At 48.5% G+C, this 24,701-nt stretch overlaps 2 protein-coding genes across 2 annotated transcripts; both read left to right on the top strand.

Moving 5' to 3' along the window:
• The first annotated feature begins 131 nt into the window (after window positions 1–131).
• On the top strand, window positions 132–10,735 carry Plagl2 (PLAG1 like zinc finger 2). Its single transcript, XM_026402163.2, has 3 exons — window positions 132–215; window positions 5,608–5,984; window positions 8,471–10,735. Exons 2-3 carry the CDS (start codon window positions 5,725–5,727, stop codon window positions 9,699–9,701), a joined length of 1,491 nt encoding a protein of 496 aa, XP_026257948.2. The 5' UTR covers window positions 132–215; window positions 5,608–5,724; the 3' UTR covers window positions 9,702–10,735.
• Window positions 10,736–15,794: 5,059 nt separating this feature from the next.
• LOC113192118 (putative testis-specific Y-encoded-like protein 3) lies at window positions 15,795–17,110 on the top strand. The gene has a single exon (XM_026402138.2). The coding sequence runs from the start codon at window positions 15,795–15,797 to the stop codon at window positions 16,860–16,862; it is 1,068 nt and encodes a 355-aa protein (XP_026257923.2). The 3' UTR covers window positions 16,863–17,110.
• The last annotated feature ends 7,591 nt before the right edge of the window (window positions 17,111–24,701 follow it).

Below are 24,701 nucleotides of genomic sequence, written 5' to 3'. Positions count from 1 at the left end.
CCGCGCGCCGCCCGCGCGCCGCCCCGGCCGCTCTAGCCCGCCGGCGGGCGGGACCATAGAGAGCCCGCGGCACCGCCCCTCCACGGCCCGAGCGCCCGCTCGCGCGGCTCCCACAATGCACCGCACAATGGCCGGACCGCCGCCACTACCGGGGCCTGAGCGGGCCTGGCGGAGCCCGAGCGCGGCCCGGCCCGCAGCGCGGGGCTCCGAGCGCGGTGAGTGCGGCTAGGGCTCCAGGGGACAGCGGGGAGCGGGGTGGGAGGTCGTCTCGCTGCGCCCGCACGCCGGCACCCGGGGCGGCGGCGCCCCTCATTTTGGGCCCCTTAGCGCGGTCGTCCACACCCCCGACTGGGGGCCCCTTCTTCGCCAGCCCGGCCCGAGATAGGCCCCAGGATGCCGAAAACTTTCCCCGGACCTCATGCCTATGCCTGGGGGACCCGAAGAAGCCCCGCCGGCCCCCTTCCTTCTTAGATCTAGAGGCTCAGCCCTGAGGGTCCTCCTGTCCCGACCCCCAGGCTCCCTGGAGACCCAGATAACGCGCTGCCGACCTTACCAAGGACCCCGGTCTGGGGGACGCAGATAAGCTGCACCTGCTCCCTCCCTCAGACACGCCTACCCCGACCCACATAACCCCCTCTTTCCTGCTCCAAACAGTCCGCTTTTTATCCTCTGTTTCATTTGCGAGGTTTACATAACCCCCTTTGAGGCTTCCATCAAATACCTGGGTCTGGAGAACCCAAATAAGCTCTACGTGTAGTAACCTTCCTAGTGACCGTTCTCACGAACTTTAGACATTTTCCATCGGGGGTACCCATTTTGAGATTCTTTGAAATTCAGAGAATTTAGAACATCTTCAACTCCCAGAGCCCTCCTCCAACCCTTAGAATCCCCATCTCTCTCTCTTTCGGGGGTCCCTTGGAAACGCACATAACTCGCTCTCATGATTCTTTACCATGTTTGAACTTCCTTCCCATCCCTGAGATCCTGAATTTCTGTTTCCTCCCCATGTATCCACTCCCATCTCCCAGTCTTGGGGAATTTAACATTTCCCACCTTACATGGGGTGGTCTAGAAACTAGTCTGGGTGGGCAGGCTTTTTCCTGCAAAACCAGCCCCATGCTGTGGCCCAGTTTGGTGGCCTCCTGTAAGGTGGAAGATAAGGGCCAACAGTGTGGGGGAGTTGGTGCTTTTCACCTGTAAGTGTAGCCTGTCTCCTGCCTTGTGTGTTTTTCCACCTGTGAGCTTGGGACTGTGATAGTTTGGCCTTGGGTTTCTAATCCTCCCCTAGTGCCCAAGGTGAGGCCACAAGATTGGGGGGTGGGGTGTCTTATGGAGTTTCCTCACGGTGAAAACGAGGCTTTAGTGAGTTGCAGCCATTTGCTCAAGGCCTCCCCAGGAGTGGGAGGCTGCAGGAATCTGAGGAAGTAGGGAATCAAAGGAACTCCAAAGAGGGCCCATCTACACTGACAGAAGAACTAGCAGCACAAGAGTAAATCCAACCCCCTGTTAATCCTGTTTGATGTTTCTTGGAATGATGCAAGTCATTGAGACTCTCCAGCCTCCCTGTAATTTAATTCTCCCACCACTCTGAAGTGTTGTATGTGTGAGTTGGAGTGAGCACGACAGCTATTCCCATTTCCCTTTGCTTCTCACTGTTTTCCAGCCAACCAGTGTGCTTTTTGGGTATCCCAAGTCAGGACCTATTCTATATATAATTTCCTAGTTGCTATTTTGACTTTTGCTTTAAGGGAAGATTCAGTCCACCCCAAGGAACGTTCCTGGGTGTGTTCCTCCTCGGCAGGTGTTGAATTGAGTTCTTCAGATCCCCAAGTAGCTCTTGGGCAGGAGGGATAAAAGCTATTTTAGGGTAGTCACTGAAGTGGAGCTGTTAATCCTCTGTGGGTCTCTTTAGTTAAGAACTCTCAGAGATTAACCCTTTCCTTGCAGGGACAGGGAACTAGCTCAACAGGATTTTGGGGGGCAGTTGGGAGAATTGGAGTGTGGTAATAGAAAGTGGGAACATGTAATTTAATACAAAGACAGAGGTAATAGCTCTCTTTCATTGGGCACTTATAGCAGACCAAACCCAATGCTGAGCTCTTTGCATACCTGCCTAAAATAATCCTTACAACAAGCCTGTGAAGTAAGTATTTTTAGCTTACAGATGAGGAAACTGGCTAATAATGGAGAAAGAACGCAGTTTCTATAGAGGTGATGTAACACCATAAAAACTATAGTTTCATCAGAGGGCAGCAGGCATCATGGCATTCAGCAGAGGACAGACAGGAGCAGTATGTCTCCGATTCACCTTTCAGAGGCCAATCACAGTTTTGAGCAAACATTCCTATTTGGGGTATGGAGACTTAATAATAGAAGAGTGTACAATAAAAGCATAAAAAAGTGGCTATCCAGGCAAGAGAAAAGTCTGGCCCAGGAGATGTGCTAGAGGAAGGTGAAGGAACTGGTTAGAATGGATGTGCTGAGGGTTAGTTGTGAGGGAAAAGCGGAAGGTTAGTTGTCAGGAAGGGAAGGAAACTCACTCTTAGGCTTGAGAAAATACTAAAGGGAAAAAAGAAGTACTAGTCAGGTGCGGTGCAGAAAAGAGGCAGATGCAACTTGGACCTCAGAGAGGACATTGCATGTATTCAGCATGTTTCATGTCACTTCTAAGAGAATTATTTCACTTAATCCTCTAGGAGAATTTTATAAGTAAGGAGAATCATCTCTATTTTAGAAATTAAGGAAAGTGTTTCAGAGAAATAAAGTAACTTGCCTATGACTTCACAACCAGTTAAGTGGCAGCTCTTCTGATAGCAAGTCCAAGGTTCTTTCCATACTACCTCCCCCTTCAGATCAGATGCCAGAAAGGATCCTAGGCTGAAAATATACTGAGTTATACCAGTCTGGGAGGGATTGTGTTTGTTTTATGGGAACAGGTTCTGTCAGCTTTCTGTAGTTGTTACAGTTAGAGCGTGAGACCAGAAGAGCAGCTTTGAAAGAGAAGCAGAATTCTTTTACAGTTTCGTGGAGGAAGGAGAAGTCTGAAGGAACAGGCCTGATTATGTGAAACAAATCCAGGAATCTTCTGGATCACAGGAGTTTTCAAACAAAGGACAGAGAACTAGATTCCCAAAGGGTTCCTAGGTAATACTAGCAATTTTGATTATCCAACAGCTTGTTGGTGGCATAGGTAAGGTCTTTACTGTGCCATTTTGTGTGTGTGTGTGCACATTGGGAATTAAACCCAGGGGTGCTTAACCACTGAGCTACATTCCCAGCCCTTTTTTTATTTTTCATTTTGAGACAAGGTCTCACAAAGTTGCCTAGGTTCTCTCTCAGTTGCCGAGAATGACCTCAAACTTGGGGTCCTCTTCCTGCCTCAAGCCTCCTGGGTCACCGGGATTACAGGGCTGCACCACCATTCCCAGTTCACTGTGCCTTTAAAAAGGCCTATAGGGGACTAGGATCTGGGTGGTGACTCTTTTCTTTTAACCTCATTAAGTGCAGATCAAGGCAAGCACATGGTTCCCGCCTTCTTCCTTGGTTCTATCAGTACAACCTCATGAGCTCTTCTGAGCCATTACCAGCCTCTTTCCTAGAAGCCCATTACTCACTCTTTCAGTAGCTGCATGCTAAACTGCTATGTCTTGTTTGTGCATGTTTGAGAGAATAGATGAGGTGGACGTGTGGGAGGTGGGGCTGTACCGTTCTCTTTCTGAGTTCATACGGAATTTCCAGGGTTTGGCTCCCCTCTCATATCAGCCATTGTAGTGTGCTTGCTTTCCTTTGGCTGCCATTCCCAACTTTTCAGAGGCTGAATTCCATGATTTCAGATATGAAGGGAGAACAGAATTTGACTTTGAAGGTAGGGGAAATTCCCTCCAAACAAGACACGCACACTCAAGCTCAACGTCTTCCCAGTTCCAAGGTGCATAGTAAGCACTGGTATTATAAACAGGTAATTCCACCCTTGCGAAGGAGGAGGGGACTTAGACAATGAAAGGCAGAGAACAGAGGCCTTTGAGGTTTTTAGTGAAGCAGGCAAGTATGCCATAATGACTTGAAGGCTCAAGTGGGTCTAGTTTTTAATGCTGCCTACCCCCTCCCAGCACATGATTCACATAAAACATGGCCACCTGTGTGCAGATCTGTCTAGGCACATCTCCACTCTTGATGGGGAAATGTTTATCGCATTACATTGCAACGTTTTTTCAACAAGAGGGAATGGTTCCTGAACAGGATGTAGCTCATGTTAATGATGAGCAAAGCTCTCTGGGGCATGAACCCGCTGATACTATCATCTCGTTCATGGCCAGTCTGTTGGATGAATGGTCACTGTAAGCAGCAGGTGCTAATGAGCTGAGCAAGCATTCTGTAGCCCACAGCTAGTTTGTACAGTTGGAGCCCTCCCCAGATTCTTGTGGACAGTCCCCAGATACCCCCTTTGCTCTCTTCACATGGAAAAGCCATATGACCACATTTGACATGATCTCTTCAAAGGGAATCTCCCTGTTGTAACAGGGTGCGTTGCAGTTGGTAATATATGGTGTGCTAATGAGTGTGAATGTAGGTCTGTTGTCCGCCTTTTGAGTGTCAGTATGGAAACTCCCATCCCTTTCTTCTGAGGTGGTGTCAGGAAAGGAGATGTTTCACCACTGTTCCTGCCCTCCTCCCTTCCTGGTACCACTTCTGCCAACAATAGAATGGGTCAGATTTCAAGTTGACATTCCTTTTCCAGATATTAGGTGTATGGCGATACCTAGACCCATCAAGAGAGATGATAGGAGCCCTCAGAATCAGAGTTAGGTGGAGAAATCTAAATTCTAATGCAAGTGTGTTACTTGCTGCTAATGGAGAAGTGCATATATGCCCTGAGAGTCTGTAATAGGGGCTACCCAGCACCTTGGGATGTTGGACAGGCTTTGCCACAGAGGTATGAACTGGACCTGGAGGCCAAGAGAAACCAGAGAGGTGGTAGAGGTCAGGATGGGACTGGTATTGGTTCTGCTATTGCCTCCTCAAACAGAACTTCCTGGTGTCAGTGTGCCACTAAGAAGCACATCTGGCACAGGGCTGGCTCTTGGGGTGTAAATTTCCTAAGTAAAAGCTTCTTCCTTCTCTGTTGCCTTTTGGACATTTTATTGCTCCTTAGCACCTCTGTGAAGGGAATTGCAGAAAGTAGTGGATAAGGGGGGAGGGTAAACAGGAGGAGGAGGAAGAATTGCTGTCTCTGGGTTCAGTAGAAAGGATGTAAAAGTGAAGTCAGAAGAGAAAATTTAGAGTTTTAGAGCTTTTAGTTACTTCTGTCTTCCTGTTTCTTATTAGCTTAGGTAGTACCAGTTATAATATTTACCACTAAGCATTTACAGTGCCTCACCTTCTGCTGAGTGTTTTATATTTATGATCTCATTATTCCTCAAAACACTGAAAATTTTGGTGATGGTTATGCCCATTTTATAATTGAGGAAACAGCCCAGGAAGGTAAGTAATTCAAAATCACACAGCTTCTAAGTGGAAGGGCTGGGATTAGAATGGGATCTGTCTTCCTCCAGAGCCCATATTCTCATGGTATTGGGCTTCCTAACACCAGGTGTTCTTATATTTCAGGTGAAGAGACTGTTTTCTGAAGGCTGCGGTGTTGAAGGCTGTGACAGATCAGAGAGCCTGTGTGGAGCTGATGGGGAGGCTTTCTGAATAACATGGCCCTATGCCATTAGCCTTGCCATGACCACATTTTTCACCAGCGTCCCTCCCTGGATTCAAGATGCAAAGCAGGAGGAGGAAGTGGGCTGGAAACTAGTTCCCAGGCCTCGGGGCCGGGAGGCAGAGAGTCAAGTGAAGTGCCAATGTGAAATCTCGGGGACACCCTTCTCAAATGGGGAGAAGCTGAGGCCTCACAGCCTCCCCCATCCAGAGCAGAGACCATATAGCTGTCCACAGCTGCACTGTGGCAAGGCTTTTGCTTCCAAATACAAGCTGTATAGGTAAGTCACATTCCCGTACCTCTTCCTGCCAGAGGTTCCCAGAAGTCAGAGCTAGAGAGATGCCACCAAGCATGGGGCTTTATCTGCGATAGAAGAGTGGAAATTAATTTGTCCAAAGTATACTCTGAAATCTTAACAGTTTGAAGTCACTCATTAAAAAGTAATGGTCTTTTTGAATAAGTAACTAGATTCTGGTATGTACAGTATCAGTGGGGAACAAACTAGACTGAATATTGTTTTCAATACTACTTTCTCCACTCCTGTCAGATAAATTATCAGAATCTTAGCCAGAAATTAGAAATCAGTCTTAATACTTTAGAAGAAAAGATTTTCTGGTTCACTATATACATTTTTTTTTTTAATATTTTTTTTTAGTTATAGGTGGACACAGTACCTTTATTTTATTTGTTTATTTTTATGTGGTGCCAGGGATGGAACCCAATGCCTCTCGCATGCTAGGCAAGCGCTCTACTACTAAGCCAATTTTAAAGTGGAGGTTCAGAACAAGGATGTAACTTATCCAAGATCATATAGCTTCTTAGTGCTGCTTTTACTGAATCAGCTTGACTCAGATGACTACTTCTCTGTTTCTGTAGAGTCCCTGGTGCCCTCTGGGTCAACTGCTTTTCCTGAAACTTATAAGCCCAAGAAACCCTACTTAAAGTGAAATGGAATGTGAAAGCCTTTGTTAGGGCCTATATGGCAGAGCAGCCGTGATGGGGAGGGGCCTGGTGAAAACGATTTTCACTTTACCCCTGCCTTTCTATCAGAGGAACCATGAATTTGCACATCAGATGAGATGGCTCAGCCTGATGCACAGTTGTCTAACCATTCATTCACTATTATTTTGATCCCCTGCCATATATAGTATTCATTGCTTAGGGACAGAATAGTGAGTAAGATAGATGGGGATACAGGCCCTTCTTGAGTTTACTTTCTTTAAATTGGAGGTAGTTGGTAAACAAATGAATATATCAACAAAGGACCATAAAAAGCCTCAGTTCCTCATCTGGAAAACAGTTGATAGGAAGGAACTAAAATAGGCGACTAAATAGTGTGGAAGCCAGGATTGTCCTCAGGGCATTCTTTGGTTCTCAGGCATGTTTTGATTCTCTGTGTATTTCTATATCTTAGGGGGATTCCAGTTAGGGCCATCCTCTTAGTCTTTCTTAGAGGTGGTCTGGGTGCCTGGGAGGCTGCAGAAGTCCTGGTCCAGGAGGCAGGATCCCTGACATAATTCTCTTGTGATTTTATGTGAGTTACTAAATATCTTTGGGGCTTAGTTTCCCCATCTGCAAAATGAAGAAAATAGATTGGATCACTCAGCACCTCCCTGTCTTGCTCAGTTGATTCTGAACATACATGGAGCTGTGGATTACAATTACTGTATTTTGAGCTGCTTTCTAACCAGATGGGAGCAGGTAAACTAAGGGCACACTGAGGTGCCTTACCACTAAAATATTTCTTCTGCGTTACTGATTTACTGGTAAGCAGTTCAAATGCTATAAATGGGTATGCAATGAAAGATGAGTTGTATACACACTTGAAGCCAGTGTTCCTCTCCCAAAGGCAGCCAGTGGGATTTGTTTCTTGTGTGTGTGTTTCCTGAAACAGTCAAATATGTATTCCTTCCTTTTTTATTTTCAAAAAGAATCATATTACAGTTCTGAATTGAACTTCCTTTTTTAAATTAGCTCCATATATCTTGGGAACTTGTTCCAGATCAGGAAGTTTAGGTATTTTTCATTTTCCCTTTATTGTGTCCTTTTAAAAAAAATTTTTTTAAGTACTTTTTTTTTTTTTGCACTGCTAGGGATTGCATGCTTTACCACTGAGCTACATCCCCGGTGCACAGTTTTTTTGAAGTGAGAATGAGAATACAAATTCTCCGTCATACCCGTCTCTGAGTTGTCCAATTCTTTGCCCACAGTCTACCAATGATGTCAAGTTTTTTTTTTTCTTTCTTTCTTTTTTTTAAAATTTTTATATTTTTTATGTGTGAGTATGTGTATGTTGCTGGAGATTGAAACCAGAGCCTTGTGCATGTGAGGCAAGCACTCTGCCGAGTGAGCTATATCCTCAGCCCCCTCAAGTTTCTTATATATCCTTTCAGAAATATTTTCAGCAATGCAAGTAAATGTACATATATTTTCACCTTTTTTCAAACACAGAATATCATTCTCTGCACTTTTGTGCCTCTTTTTTTCATTTTATAGATTTAGCATATTTTATGTAACCTGTTCCCTGTCGATAGATTGGATGTTCAGATTCTTTCTGGTTTTGTTTGCTACTACAACCAATGCTGTGAAGAATAACAGTAATTTTGCAGGGACATGTATAGATTATAGTTGGCATGGTATTCCATTGCATGGCTTTACCATAGTTTTTATATGTAGTTTCCTGTTAGTAGACACATTGGTTGTCCAGTCAGCCCTTGTGATCCCCCTCTTTCTGCTTTCTCCCCTGTCCTTCATCCTTACCCCCAGGCACATGGCCACCCACTCGGCCCAGAAACCCCACCAGTGCATGTACTGTGATAAGATGTTTCATCGTAAGGACCATCTGCGGAACCACTTGCAGACCCACGACCCCAATAAAGAGGCCCTTCACTGTTCTGAGTGTGGTAAGAATTATAATACAAAGCTGGGCTACCGTCGCCACCTGGCCATGCATGCTGCCAGCAGTGGTGACCTCAGCTGCAAGGTGTGCCTGCAGACCTTTGAGAGTACTCAGGCACTGCTAGAGCACCTGAAGGCACACTCACGTCGGGTAGCAGGTGGTGCCAAGGAGAAGAAGCACCCCTGTGACCACTGTGACCGGCGGTTTTATACTCGTAAGGATGTTCGGCGGCACCTAGTGGTGCACACAGGCCGAAAGGACTTCCTGTGCCAGTACTGTGCCCAGAGGTTTGGCCGTAAGGACCACCTGACCCGTCATGTTAAGAAGAGCCACTCACAGGAGCTGCTCAAGATCAAGACAGAGCCAGTGGACATGTTAGGCCTACTCAGCTGCAGCTCCACAGTCAGTGTGAAGGAAGAACTGAGCCCTGTGCTGTGCATGGCCTCTCGGGACGTGATGGGGGCCAAGGCCTTCCCTGGCATGTTGCCCATGGGCATGTATGGTGCCCACATCCCTACCATGCCCAGCGCGGGCGTACCACACTCCCTGGTGCACAACACGCTGCCCATGGGTATGAGCTACCCTCTGGAATCCTCACCTATCTCTTCCCCTGCTCAGCTCCCTCCAAAATACCAGCTTGGATCTACCTCATACTTGCCCGACAAATTGCCCAAAGTGGAGGTGGATAGTTTTCTGGCGGAGCTTCCTGGAAGCCTCTCTCTCTCATCCACCGAACCCCAGCCCGCCTCACCTCAGCCGGCGGCAGCTGCGGCCCTCCTAGATGAAGCACTGCTCACCAAGAGCCCCGCCAACCTCTCTGAGGCCCTCTGCGCTGCTAATGTGGACTTCTCTCACCTACTGGGCTTTCTTCCACTCAACCTGCCCCCATGTAACCCGCCTGGGACCACAGGAGGCCTAGTCATGGGCTACTCCCAGGCTGAGGCACAGCCCCTGCTCACCACTTTGCAAGCTCAGCCTCAAGATTCTCCAGGAACTGGGGGACCACTGAACTTTGGGCCTCTGCACTCCTTGCCTCCTGTCTTCACCTCTGGCCTGAGTACCACCACCCTGCCTCGATTCCACCAAGCATTCCAATAGTCCCCAAGGAGGCCCTTGGCTCAGTCTCTGGCTCTGTCAGGGAGCCTCAGTACCCACCTCGTCTGCAAAGGCAGCTGAGCTTTCAGAGCTGGGTTCAAAAAAGCAAAAATTCCAGTGTCTGTATGGAGCACTTGGTTTGGGGGTTCAGGTTCCAGGATCATTTCCAGGAGGAGCTTTGAGCCCCAGCACCGTGAAAAGATCTCCTACCATAGGACTTTCAGGTATTTTTACTTTTATTTTTATTTTTTTAATCTGAATTGGGAGCCACACTTAGCCCTCTCCCTCTCCAAAGCATCAGAACCATCTCCTCTTTGAAGAGGAAGGCTTCTTGGAGACACAGAGGGCTTTACCTTGGATGACCTCAAGAGAAATAGCTCAAGAGGCCTGCTTCTGGTCCCAGCCTGCAGACCCCACAGCAGTTAGTTGGTCAGGCCCTGCTGTGGAAGGTCACTTGGCTCCATCACCTGCTTCCAGCCAGCGGGCAGAAGGCCTCTGTTTTTCCCATCACCCCATCCCCACTGTACCACCAGCTCTGTTTTCAGTCAGTGTTGTCCAGCAACGGTACCGTTTACACACTTGCCTCAGACACACCATTTCACCTCCCTTACCACGCTGTTAGCCTTAGAATGATTGCAGTGAACACTGTTTACACACCATAAATCCATTCCCACCAGTCCATTTCAGTTGGCACCAGCCTGAACCACTTGGTACCTGGTGTTAACTGGAGCCCTGTTTACAAGGCGGAGTCGGGTCTTGCTGACTTCTCTTCACTTGAGGTCACATTTTTCCCCCGTGGGGAAATAAACTGACTTTGGACTGCTTCAGTCTCTGCCATCTTCCATGACTGCGTCTGTTCCTGCCTTCCTCGGCAGTGTCCACAGGAGACAGGCAAGAAGATTGGAGCAGCTTTCTCACAGGTCTACAATTCTGTTTTTCTCCAAATACATCATGACCCCCTCATCCTCCTTTTGAACTGGAGAGGGGAAGAAATGAAAGGCATGCCCACATCCATCACCTCCCCATCCCCTAACTGCCACCTGCAACATCATGAGCTGTTGTTTTGTTTTTTGATTTTTTTTTTTTTTTTTGTCTTGGAAGGAGGGACTCTGGGTTCCAGGTTGGTGTGAATTGCAAAGGAGAAGGAATGAGCCCTTTATTTGTTTCCCTCCTGCCTGTCCCTTTTCCAGGAAGTTGTGGAATTGTTGGAAGAAGAGTTTTCAGAATGTTAGAACTGGGCAGATAGTTGAGTCCTATCTAATCATTGTTGCCTCTCATACCAAAATTTTTCTTATCCACAGTGTCCCTTCTGTCTCCTCCACTTCGCAGTCCCCATGGACTCATGGCCACTGTGCATAGGCTTCTCTGCTCTCCATCGAGAACTTCCCATGGTTCAGTACCCCTCAGTTTTGCCCCTAGTATCCAACAAGGCTTCTTGAGAGAAGTGATTTAGTTCTTCTGATTTGTGGGGCTCCCTGCAACAGACAGCACAACCCGTTCCCAGAACCCCACCAGACCCCAAACCCTGCTTCATCTCAGTTCTGCATGGGCTCTCCCCATGCGTGGAAGGGAGGCAGTTTCAGGGGCCACCATTGTGGGGTCCTCCTTAGACCCTCCTTTCTGACTCAGAAACACACTTCTACCTCTCTACTGTTAACTCCTACAGATGCAGCCAGCCGTTTCTGGGCACTTCTGTCAATGGGTGCCTCATGCTGGCTTCTCCACTAGGGTTTCAGGACAAACTACCTAGGAACTGCCTCACCCTCCTACTCGGCCTCCTGTACCCCTTCTGTCTAGATTTACTTCAGGAATTGAGTCATCAGGAACTGCCCAGGTCCAGTACCCAGGCTTCTGCTTCAGCCCAGGCCAGTACTCCTTGTTTTAGGTGAAAGCCTTAAAATTTTAGCTCCCTGACCCTTGACTGGAAGCAATGTGGAGTGAATAATAAGCATGTTTTGATTTAGGCAGGGAAGCTTGGGATACCTTTAAAAAAACAAATATAAATATGATCAACAAGTTTATCATCAGACTAGATGATTTGCTTCTAAAAATTTATTTCCGTGAGTCCCAGGGACTAATTAAAATATATTTTTAAAAGCATCTACCCTGGTACGCAGCCACCTCCTGCATGCAGTGCGTGTTATTTGGACTGGTGTTACAGGAGATGATCTGTGAGAGTCCAGGGACTCATTGCTGCCATTCTCCTTGTGTCTGGTCTTCCCTAGACCCAGCAGCCCTCTTTGCCTTGCCTGCCACCTTCCCTGCACCCTCAGATTCTGCAGGGTTCCCCGACCGTACAAGATGAAGTCCTGGACTGTTAGGGAGTCTTGCCCCATTTGCCCTTTCCTGACTCTCCCCTCCATTTGTGATACCGAGAAGCTCATAGGACAGGCAGCGCAACTATTTAAAATCTTATAACTAGGGCCTGGCCACGACCTTTTTTTTCCTTTGCCCTCGCCTATTCCCATCTCTCTTCCTGTCTCTCCTCAGTGCCCTTACCACCACAAGGAATTTTCCTGTCACTGTGAACTTTGCTAGTGCAGAAGAACATTATCTGCCTACATCTTTGGACCATATCCCTGCTGTTTCTTAGCTTCTTCCCATCCACTGCCCAGAAAAGCCCTTTTGGCCTCACTGTTCAAAGGATTTTTAATCTGTGCTCACTTCAGTACCCCTACTGAGGCCATGAGATCCTGAAGGGCATGTGCCCAGGTCAGGAGCCATGCATGGCATGTGGCACACACCAGTCAGGGACCAGAAAAAAGGAGTGATGTTCTCTTTCCCTGCCACCTCTTCCAGCCTGTCAGCAGTGAGCTGACCTGTACAGGAGGACAGGCAACTCCCACCCTGCCCAGTAGGTGGCCAGAGCTGATATAGTACTGGGGGCCCAGTGCTGGCACACCCAGGTGTCAGCCCAAAGGGTCCCTGTACCATCTTAAGTGAGCTGGGAGGCAGGGAAAGATGCACCAGTGAGTGTCAGCCCCCAACACCCTCTGCGCGCCCCCCCTCCCCGACCATTTTATAAGTGGCATTTTGTTAATGGAAATCCGGGAAGCAGGTGTGATTACTTTTTGCTCGTAGATATTGTCTTAAGTTGAAATTCTCCCAGTACCCTAAACTTTCCCTAGTAGCCCCTTTGAATTCCCTCCTCCCCTTTGGTAGCTGTTTTCTCCACCACCCCTCTCCACCTCCCCTCTTATCTAGGAGCTGTTTTTAAGCACGATTTTTTTTTAACAGGTTATATTGTACAGGATCAATATTTTGCTTTTTAACAAGGATATTTATGTAATAAGAAACTTTGCCTTAGGCAGGTGTTGGCCAGAAAAGTCCAGATTCGTCTGGAACCCCACCCTGGCCTCTCCTGGAGCTCTGATCCTGCTGTGGAAGGAATTGGCTGTGACCTTCACCACCAGAGAGTAGGGTCTAGCGAGGGAAAGGGGTGTTCACCGTCATAATCTAGTGCCTCCATGGAGGGTGTGGAAGTGTTCCAGTCCAGTGGCTTCTGGTGTCGGCTGACTTCCTGCGCTGATTCTCCCCCCACACCTCTCCACCTCTGCATATCCGGCACTAGAACTCCTGAACATCTCTTCTCACGCTCTCCCCTCCTTCCCTGTGGTCGAGGCTTCGGAGCCACCCTTTCGTAATGCCAGATTATTTAAAGAGAGAAAAATACAAGACAAAAACCTTCTAGCACTTTGTAAACACAGTGAATAACCTCTTGGAGTATTTTTGGCTTTATATAAAACAAGGTTTTTAATTGTAAAATATAAGTGCCATTAGAAAATGCACAGGGCATATCTTTGTTAAAGTAGATTTTTTTCAATGTTTTACAGAATTACATTTTCAAAAAAAGTTTTTATAATGAAGTTGTTTATTAAAAACTTCTGAATGATGTGTTTGGCAGTTGTGAACCTAATTGGGAAAGGGTTGGAGAAAGCCTGGAATTGGGAAAAACTGGAATCTCCAGACATCTGTAGCATCCAGGGTGAGGATGGTGAGTGTAGGGCAGATAGCAGTAGCCATTCGCATTAAAGATGGAGTTTGAAATGGAAGCTCTTAATTGGGTATCTTTGAGGTAAGTGGTATCATTCTATCAGTTAATCTTGGGTGCAAGGATCAGAAAAAGCAAATCAAATTGACTTCAAACAGCAACATCTCAGGTAACTGAAAACGCCAGCAGCAGCACAGTCTTTAGGTCAGGCCTAACTCAGAGGTTGGAACATGCCTGGCCTCAGCGTTGCCGTGTGTCCGCCCTGACTTCATCCTCAGGCTCTACAAAGTATGTTCTTCCTTTGTGTGAGATCCGAATTCTGCCACGATTCTTGACTTGTCACTCACACACAGGACTGACCAGCAGAGGATCTTCAGGCTTTTGGGAGGAGTCCTTTTGTTCACAGACGCCCCAGTAAGCATCCTATTCCATTGGCTTCCGTGGTGTTCTCCCCCATCAACTAAAGCAGACCCTATCGGTGACTTTGAGACTGAAACCAAGGAGGAATGGTTTCTCACAGTAAACATGGGCAACTGTTAGGACGAGAAACTGGTTGTCCAAAAAATATACATGTCTACCACAGTCACCTACACTGCCCAAGGTGCACCTATGCCTGTGCCCAACAACTGTTGAGAGGCTGACATGCTTTCAGGTGACATTGCTTGGCCAGTCCTAACAAATGTCATCACCATCCTGGGCGCCACCCTTTATGCTGAGATCCTTCCATCAAGGGCCAGGGTTTCACCTTTATAAGAGCATATCTCCAGTCACCTATTTCTCCCAGCTAGCCCCAACTTACAGCTTCCCCCACTTCTCCCATAGTCCATTCAATTGTGAACCTATCAATGGATTAACCTATTGATGAGATCGGAATTGTGATCCAATCACTTCCAAAAAGCCCCACCTTTGAATATTGCTGCATTGGGGACCAAGTCTCCAACATGAGAAGGAGCCTTTGGTGGACCAAAGGCTCCAGATCCAAACCATGAGCCCAGTAGCCCATGAGGGCACTAGCAGGTGTGAGTGTGTGCTTGAACAAAGGCAGCGAGCTGACCCTTCATCCATCATTCTACTTACATGTTCACTGGCCACCCCAATGAGTTGGGGCCTCAGGAGAATCCACCTTGCCTTCTTAAGTTGTGTATACCTTAGGCTAGCCCCGGTGGCTCAGATGAAGGAGCTGTCATGTCCATTGGGCAGGAAAGAGGCTCAAGGCTTTCTGGAGTAAGTGGCAGGGATTTGGCAGAAATGGAATTAGGTCTACTGAACTCCATATGCCACAAGTTTAGGAACTGAGACCATAGGAGTGTGGATGTATTTGCCGGTCCTGGACTGCAGGGGCTGGTCTACCCAGGAACAGATCACTTCAGACTCAAGTCCGGCTTTGTGAAATGAGTGATACTGAGCAAAAGGTAACTAACCCCTTTGGCCTGGCATAAAATGAAGCAAGGGCCGCCTGGTCTCAGCCAGCCAGCCCAGGAGGAACATGCGGACCAGGCTGATGCTCTCGCTCCCTGCTCTGCAGTGGTTTGAGGCCTTTCCTTGCTTGGGATCTTTCTACTCATTAATAACTATTTTCTTCCCTTTCTCCACAAGAGGAGCACCTTGGGTGCCACAGTTACTGTTATCTTCGGCTCCGGGTTCAAGTGTGGTCAGCCTCTGCAAGGAACACCCCTTGGCCCCTCGGCTGTGCCTGTGAAAATGTATCCTGTGTGAAAGTGCAAGTGTCCTCAGTGGCCCCAAGAGAGCCCAGCAAGGGGAACAAATGCCAGCCGTGGTGGCTGTGATGGGCTGCCCTTGCTTGGTCTACCCCTGCACTTTCCCCCACCTCCACTGCCTCTGAGCCAGTTCTGTTTAGCGCCGGGGGCCACGTCCCCACAGGGCAGCCCCCACATACACACCAGAACTCCAGGTCCCTTGTCTCCCCCGCGCGGGAGGACCCTAACGAGTCACATCCGGAAGAGGGGTGCGAGGGGCGGAGCGCGCCCCGGAGGAGGAGACAGCACCTCCCCGCCGCTTGTCCGCGACCTGCCACTGCCGCGGCCCCTGTCGCAGAGCCCGCAGGCTCGCCTGAGCCCCACCAGCCAAGAGGCTGCCCGCAGGTGATGGCGGACCAGGGGGCGGGTGCCCTGGAAGCTGCCGCTAGCCCACCGTCTGGGTCCGCGCAGGAGGGGTGCGAGCGCCTGGCCCCCGCGGCCTGGGTCCCGGGAGCTGGGGGACGCGGGGACCCCCACCCTGCAGCCGGCCCCGGGACCGCTTCACCTGCCCCAGGGCTTCGGGAAGTGGCCTCGGTGGCGACTGACCCAAGCCTGGAAAGCGGCCCCCACGGGGATGAGACCCCAGAAACGTGTGGCGCAGAAGAGTGGGGGGCTCGGGCGGGGGCCGGTGGGAAGGCCGAGGAAGTGACGACTGAGGAGGGCGCCATCTTCATGGAGGAGGCGGCGGAGGAGGTGGAGAAGCAGCAGGTGGGGGAGGAGAGGCTGGAGGTGGGCGCGGAGGCACAGGAGGCCCCGAGGCCCCTAAACCTTGATGGTCTCATTGTGGACCCATTGGAGGCCATCCAGTGGGAGCTGGAAGTCCTGAGTGGCCAGGCCGACAGGGCCTACCTCTGGCTTGAGCGCAGTTTTGGGAGGATGCGCCGGTTGCACCTAGCCCGCAGAAGCTTCATCATCCAGAATATTCCCGGGTTTTGGGTCACCGCCTTCCTGAACCACCCGCAGCTGTCAACCATGATCAGCCCCCGAGATGAAGACATGCTCTGCTACCTGATGAATCTGGAGGTGAGGGAACTCAGGCATGCCAGGTCAGGTTGCAAGTTCAAGTTCCGCTTTTGGAGCAACCCCTACTTTCAAAACAAGGTGATAGTGAAGGAGTACGAGTGTAGGTCTTCAGGCCGGGTGGTGTCCATTGCAACTCGGATCCGATGGCATCGAGGTCAGGAACCCCCAGCCCTGGTTCATAGGAACAGAGACACAGTGCGAAGCTTCTTCAGCTGGTTTTCACAGCACAGCCTCCCAGAGGCCGACAGGGTTGCCCAGATCATCAAAGATGACCTGTGGCCTAACCCCCTGCAGTACTATTTGCTGGGGGATAGGCCCCTCAGAGCCAGGCGAGGCCTAGCAAGGTGGCCCACAGAGGCCCCACCTCGGGCCTCCAGGTTCCAGTCTGGCTGAGTCCTACAGAGACTCCTTTCCACCTCCTGTGGACCTAGGTTAGGCCCACAGTGGGTGCCCTGCTGTCTGCCTTCTCTTTTGCACCCTTTGGCTCCTCTGGATGTTCAATGGACTCAGCTCCTAGACTGTGGCCTTCGTGGCCAATCTCTGCAGTTTCCATGTGAACTTCATGCTGTTCTCTGTCAACATCACATGACTGAAACATGCCACTGCATTTACTCCAGCACGTCCAGTGCTGTCCATGTATCCGCCACCATCTTCCTGGCCTGGCCCTGTCTGGGATCTGGCCTTCCCACCCAGTTTTGACGCTGGCCCTCACAAGGCATCACCAGGAAGACCCGTGCCTCTCTGCCGCCTAGTGCTTCAAAGCCGCAGCTGGATGGGCTTTGAGTTTGTGCTGGCTGCGCTCATGACAGCTCCCCACACTGGCTGTGGCTGAGACTCAGATGGTTGGGGCAGTTGGTGCTGCCTGCCAGCCAGACTTGGACATCCCAAGGCCTCAGGACCACAGGCCAGGTTACCACCAAATGGATTGTTGGGCATGGGCAGAGCAGGCCTGGGGGAGGTCTGGAGCAGGGAGCAGCGGGCAGCACACTCTGTGATTCCCCTGCTCTTCCTCCCCACGTTGGGTCCCTGCCGGGGCTTGCTCTTGAAGGCCTGCACTATGCCCCATGAATGCCTGGCTCTCACATTTCTCATAAGTTCTGCCCAGGCAGCCATCAGCCCTTGGCCTACTCCCAGGTCTATAAGAATCTCAAAAACTGTCTGTGAACCCTGCTGGGCCACCTGCCAATGCACAGGAGATCTCACAATTGCCCAGAAGCTCTGCCAGGTTGGCATATCTGGGCACGTGGTCAAGGTGGCGGCAAAGATGAGATCCTCCAGGAGCCCACTTTCCTGAACCCTATTTCTGGACCCACAGAGAATCCATACCCTTCACTGGCTCTCCTGCCCACGTGTTCTTAGCTGCCAAGTTGTGGATGCTGGGAATTGTGTCTACATTGGCCTAGATCTCACCATTTTAAAGTCACAGCTCAGAAACGAAAACTGAAGAAGCAAAGTGTTTGCAAATAGCTAAGAAGACAGACTTTCTTGAATTCATCTTTGTCTCCAGAAAGGGAAAGCTTGTCCTGTAAACTGCCAGGGCTCTCTTTGCCTCCTCTGCTCACTTGCCCCACCCCATTTAGCAAGGCCTAGAATCTTCAAAAGGTGGGCAGGGCTGCTCAGCAGACCAGGAAGTCCCCAGGGGCAGGGAGAGTTAATCATTTCATTTTACAAGATGTTCTTTTGGAGGAACTTTAGTCTCAACTCTTCTCCCTCCTCCAGACCCAGCCCCCTCTGTGCTCCCCACCATAGGTTGCAGGTTTCTATAAGTACAAGGGCTGAGCTACTCCTCTCCTCCAAGTGCCCTCTGGGACTGTGGGCTGTCTCTGTTTTATTTAGGGGAGGTGGTGGCCCCTGCCCACATAAGGCCTGTCTTTTGCTCCTAGGACCTAGGAACACAAAATAGTGGGGAGGGCAGTGCAACAAGCTGGAGCTGGTAGGAAAGGTGGGGTGGCAGGGGGCCTGCGGGGTAGAGGGAGCAGTCCCCTGATTTTTACTAACTTCCTGGATTCACCAATATGTTTTGTAAATTGTGAGAATGAGAGAGCACTACAACTTCAGTCTTTCCCTCCTAGTCAGGTATGACCTTGTGTGTGTAAAGTTAACGCTATAGGGTTTTTGCTGCTTTTAAGAACCGAAGCATCCCCTTCTCTGTTTCCAGCCCACTGGAAAATGGAGCTGTTTAGGCCTGTTTGTTGCTTTTAGTTGAGAACATTTGTAAAACTGTCAATGTAATTGTTCTGTGTCACTCGGAAACTTATGTGACTCTTCCTGATTCTTATCAAGTTGTGGCCTGATACTATACCTGTTCTTAGAAGTAGTTTGAAGAAGGTGGTTTTTTAGGACCTACCACGGAAGTTGTTACCATGTTTTGTGAGAATAATCTCCAGAATGGTCTTGACGAATCTGTGCCCTGGAGTCGTGTTGTAATTGACATCACTATAACTGATATCGCTACTTCTTAACAAATATGCCCAGACTGACTTTGTCCAATCTAAAGAGGATTTGTGGCACTTTTGCCTTCTATATGCATGATGGAAAAATAAAAACTTTTTGGTCTGGGGAAAAAATGGCTTGGTTCTTGTTACTCCCCCATCCAAACTCTCTTGACAAGCACACACAAATGCCCCAGTTCCTACTGCCACTGCAAACCTTGCCTTTTCTGGTTCTTGCTAGCATCTCTCATGCATCTCCCTTTGATCTCTCTACACCAGCCCCTACACACAGCCCCTGCTGCTCCTTAAATACAGCCAGCTCGTTCTGGCCTCAGGGTGTTTGCATTTGCTTTTCCCTCTCAGCAATTTTCTCCCTTCAGGTGTCACATCTCCCGCTCCCTCAACTTGTTCAGGTCCTGTCCAGCCCTTCACAGTTTTCTCTTATCTCTTGTGATTCCAAAAAGACCTTGATCTCTTATCTTCTCTTCCCTCTCACAGGAGTCAGGGAAACAGGTACTGGTCTGTCTGCCACTGGGCCTCACATGGTTCAGTGTCCAGCACCCCACAATCACCCATGTGAGGGAGTGACCTTATCCAAACGAGTTACCATGCTGGGGAGGCTCCGACAAGATAAAGAATGAGCAGGGTTTCTCCTGAAGTTTCTGTTGGGTGGGGAAGGGTGGGGTGGTGACGGCTGATTGCACAACTTCATCCACTGAAGCACATCTCGAGGTGGAAGGAGTCAGTATTAATAATTACACCAGGAAAAGAGGCATAATGGTCATCCCAAGCAGACAGAATCCAACAAAGTCCAGCTTGGCAAAGAGTTCACCACAACTGTAGAAGGAGGAGGCTACGGGTAGAGACTTCTCTGGTCAGGACACTGGAGCTGGCTCTTGAGGATTGGGCAGCAATTTGAAAAGCGGGACTGAAGAAGGGAACTTCTGGCAGAGCAACCAGCATGAGCAAAGGCACTGGCGTCTGCAGATGCCGGGATGTTCACACACGATGAGTGGCTGCCTGAGAGGCAAAGCTGGATAGGTAGGCCGAGGCCACTTCTGAAAGCGGAACTCGGAATGCCAAGCCAAGGCTTTTTATCTTGCAGAGAGGAAGGAGTGGAATCAGGTGTGGTTCAGAGGTCAGAGTGTCACAGGGCAGCTGAAGGAAAGAGGAGGAGAGTGCAACTCCAGATCTCTTCACTATGAATGTTATCCATCCCTCCCAAGTTGTACCTCTTCCAGGAAGCCCTCCATGGTTGCCTTGGCCCACATTACTCTCTGACACCTCCCAAATTTAGGATTTACAGCCTAAATCCCAAATTTTGGGTACAGGGGCCAGACTTGGCTGCACTTGTTGGGGTTCTCTTTTGCCAAACACCTTTTCCTGACACTCCAAGGGGAATCAGGATGAGCCTCTAAGATCCTGGTGATTTTAAAAGCTGATGCCCCATGCGGTTTGCCTGGTGATTGGCAGGTGTACTTTGGCTCCTGCAGCCCAGGTTTGGACCCAGGTACATCATGTGATCTCTTAGCTCCAGACAATGGTACTTAAGTAAAACAGGTTTTTATCTTCTGTACATTCAGTGACATGCTTCTGTCACTCTGTAACTCTGAAGCTACCACAGTTCCCTCCACTCTTCTGGGGCATGAGTTTCATGCTGAGAAACCTACCCCCTACCCTTTTTTTGGGTACTGAAAACTGAATCCAGAACACTTTTGCAGTAGTATCCCCAGCCATATTTATTAATTTTGTTACCAGGGATTGAACCCAGGGATGCTTAACCACTGAGCCACATCTCCCGTCCTTTTTATTTTTAGAGACAGGGTCTTGCTGAGTCTCTGAGGTTGGCTCCAAAGCTGTGATCCTTCTTCCTCAGTCTTCCGAGTCTTTGGGATTACAGGCATGTGCCACTGCACCACACCTGGCTTTATCTTTTGTTTATAGACAGAGTCTCAATAAACTGCTGAAACTGGCCTGGAACTTGCCATCCTCCTGGCTCAGCCTCCTGAGTAGCTGGGATTACAGGTGTGCACCAGCACACCTGGTGAGAACCCGATGAATCACTCACTCGTGTATTCACACATCTCAGCACCCCTCTCAAGGCATAAGATGATTCTGTTCCTGCCTTTTGAGCTCAAGGTCCAGTAGCCAGGTTGAAAAACAGTGATATTGACCACCAATGTTTATTGTGCACCTATTACATGCCAGGGGCTTACAGGGAAATAGCAGTGTAGGTCTCTAAACTGATTTGAGCTGTGCCTCTCTGTTCCAAATCCTCCAGTGACTCCAATCTCACACAGGAAAAGCCAATTAGCTCAGCACAGCCTGCAAGACCCTCATGATCTGACCTCTACTCACTTCCCCGGATTTCTTTCCATCTATACCAGCCTCTTGCTAGTCTTGCTTCCTATTCCCTTGGCCTAGAAACTTCTCCAGATTATTTATAGTCTGGCTCTTTTTTACTTCATTAAGGCTTCTCAGCTCAAATGTTGTACCTCATAACATTTGAAAAAGAGTATTTCATTCCTGTTGGGAAGTCTTCCTCAATCACTGTTCCCGTCTTCCCTTTTTTTTTTTTTTTTTTTGGTACTGGGGATTGAACTCAGGGGCACAATATTTTGTATTTTATTTAGAGATAGGGTCTCACTGAGTTGCTTAGTGCCTTGCTGTTGCTGAGGCTAGCTTTGAACTCCTGACTCAGCTTCCCCAAGAAGCTGGGATTATAGGCGTGTGCCACCATGCCACCTCACAGGCTTCTCTTTTTTAAATTAGAGTTTTGCTTTAGCATTCACCACAGGATCTCATCCAGTACTTTCATTTATGCATTTGCCTTTTTCTCTACACTCTTGGGACTTTGTTTTGTTCACTGCCGAGTCTCCCTTCCCTCAGGCTCAGCACAGCTGGAGACTCAGTAGTTCTTTATGGAATGAATGAATGCTCCACATCCTTGAGGCTAGAGAGGAATTTTCAGGTGGGCAGAGGGAAGACAAGTAGCCTGACAGGAGACAATGTTTACAAGGCACATAAGCCTGTTGAAGGACCTTCTGGGCCTGACTCTCTAGGGATAAGAACTCTAAGGCTGGGGCTGGGGCTCAGTGACAGAGCCCTTGCCTAGCATGCTTGAGTCACAGGGTTCGATCCTGAGCACCACATAAATATAAATAAATACAATAAAGTTATTATGCCATCTACAACTAAAAATATTAAAAAAAAAAAAAAAAAGGAATTCTACCGAAGTGCGTGGTGGCACACTCCTGTAATTCCAGTGGTGGCTGAGGCAGGAGGATCCCAAGTTCAAGATCAGTCTCAACAATTTAGCAAGGCCCTAAGCAACTAAGCAAGACTCTGTCTCTAAACAAACAAACAAATAAATAAATTTTAAAAATAGGCTGAGGATGAGGCTAAGTGGTTCAGGGCCTTTCGGGTTCAATCCCTGGTAACCAAAAACAAAACACTCCTCACCATCCAAGGGGCAAACATTTTCCAGGCAGCCTTGGAGTTGGAGCAGTAAATACCTCTGTCCCCATTTTTGATCCCTGCTACAGAGAGACGTCCTGTGGCTTACACGTGTGCCAAGGGTGGAGGAAGGTGGCAGGGTAAGGAGGGGACTTCCTGCTGTGGTGTGGAGTTCAAACATGAGCTGTGGATTCCAAGGTTTTGCTCATCTCATCTCAGCTGTCTGCCCTGTTCTGTTGGCCTGGAAAAGAACTTTGGACAAGTTATTTTTCAATCTGAGATGTCTCGAAACTGGGGTAATTACTTGTAATCTGCAACTGCCTTGATTATAGCTCAGGGGACTTTGATATTTTCCTCTAAGGACGCTATTTCAGCACAAAAATTCAAGGAAGTCCCTGGTATCTCTGTTTGCCTTTGCTCAACAGAACTAAAAGTTGACCTGAGTTGCTAAATCCGAGGGCCTTCTACAGGCGCCCCCATTGGTGCGACCTGGGCACTTGGGCTCCTAGGCACCAGGGCTCCTTGGCACCAGGCTGTGGTGGAACAGGCCTTACTTGGAAGGCTAATAGGCCTGAGAGCAGCCATGGCCTTCTCTCCAGGATTCCACACACTTCACAGCCCTTAGCCTGTTTTCTCATCCAGAGAAGAAACTTGGAATTCCTTAGCAGAAGGAAAAACTCCCTTCAAGCTATCTTCCCTCTCCAGTGCACCAGCCATTTAGGGGGCTGACTGTAGCAATGCTTTCATTGACAACCATCGGAAACTCTTTTTTTTTTTTAATATTTATATTTTAGTTGTAGTTGGACACAATACCTTTATTTTATTTTATTTATTTTTAAATATTTGTTAGATGTTAAGGACCTTTATTTTATTCATTTATTTATATGCAGTGCTGAGAATTGAACTCAGGGCCTCACACATGCTAGGCAAGTGCTCTACCACTGACTACAACCCCCAGCCTCACAACCCCAACCTCATTGGAAACTCTTTGACTCAACAGATTCCTGTTGTTATTGCTTCTGTAGTGCTGGGAGTTGAATCCAGGGCCTTATGTGTGTTAGGCAAGTGCTGTACAGTTGAGCTATACCCTAAACAATATTTTTTGTGAGGAGGGAACCAGAGATTAAAGGCAGGGTTGCTCTACCACTAGGCTACATTCCCAGCCCTGTTTTATTTCTAAGTTGCCCAGGCTGATCTTTACACTTGGCAATTCTCCTGCCTCAGCCTCAACTAACTGGGATTACAGGTGTGTGCCACTGTTTCTAGCTGTATATGTTTTTTAACCTTCTATGAACATCCAGAGGTGGGACATCCTATGTAATTTTGAGTTCGATGTTATCTTCAAGGAATTGGGCCTTCTTCTCTGATTTGCCATCCTTTATGTTGGTTTTGTCCTTGGATTGGTGCTAAGTGGTAGCCATGCCTCTAAGCATTACAATGGGATATAGCAGTTGCTGTTGTCTCCCCTTAAAAAGGAAGAAACCTTTCCAGAAGAAACCTACTGTTACTTTCCTGGCCCTGTATCTGAATTGGCTAGAACTGGATCACCTGGCCACTCCTGAATAGATTCTTGGCAACGGGGGGAGTGTATCTTGATCTGCTTAGGCCAAGTATCAGGAGTGAGTTTTTGTCTGTTCACATCGGTGATGTAGCTAGACTGTTGTCTGTGGGAGGTCACACTCACAACTCAGTCCTCCTATGGGAGCATCGGCATGGCAATTTCATACTGTGATGGCCTTCAGGGTTCCAGGGTGCTGACTTCTGAGCCAGCATGGGTCCGACTGCAAGGTTTCTAGGCCTATAAATTTCCTTATATTGAGGGGCTGGGCTGTGGCTCAGCATTAGAGCACTCGCCTAGCGTGTGTGACGCTCTGGGTTCGATCTTCAGCACCACATAAAAACAAATAAATACAATAAAGGTGTTGTGTCCAACTACAACTAAAAAATATTTAAGAAAAAATTTCCTTAAGTTTGAGTCATTACCAAACTTAGATTCCTAGCCTTTGAGACTCACCTTTGATGAGTGAGGAGGGAACAGGTGTTTCAGCACCTACTACTATGTGAGGGACCCTTTCATTTAACATGATTCGTAGTCCTTTATTGAGCCCTGTGGTCTATTAGGTTAAAAAGGCTACTGTGGAGGGCTGGGGATGTGGCTCAAGCGGTAGCGCGCTCGCCTGGCATGCGTGCGGCCCGGGGTTCGATCCTCAGCACCACATACCAACAAAGATGTTGTGTCTGCCCAGAACTAAAAAATAAATATTAAAAATTCTCTCTCTCTCTCCACTCTCTCTTTAAAAAAAAAAAAAAAAAAAAAAGGCTACTGTGGAGGCTTTTGTTTTTG

Source organism: Urocitellus parryii, chromosome 6 (assembly GCF_045843805.1).
Source record: "Urocitellus parryii isolate mUroPar1 chromosome 6, mUroPar1.hap1, whole genome shotgun sequence".
NCBI classification, from domain to species: domain Eukaryota; kingdom Metazoa; phylum Chordata; class Mammalia; order Rodentia; family Sciuridae; genus Urocitellus; species Urocitellus parryii.
The sequence above is the reverse complement of the archived record's forward strand: the minus strand, read 5'-3'. Positions and strand labels throughout refer to the sequence as shown.

Bases quoted from the DNA above. Each gene is read 5' to 3' on its own strand.
- LOC113192118 (XM_026402138.2), top strand. From the start codon at position 15,795: ATGGCGGACCAGGGGGCGGGTGCCCTGGAAGCTGCCGCTAGCCCACCG.
- Plagl2 (XM_026402163.2), top strand. From the start codon at position 5,725: ATGACCACATTTTTCACCAGCGTCCCTCCCTGGATTCAAGATGCAAAG. The intron at 5,985-8,470 runs GTAAGTCACATT...CCTTACCCCCAG, and splicing joins TCCAAATACAAGCTGTATAG to GCACATGGCCACCCACTCGG.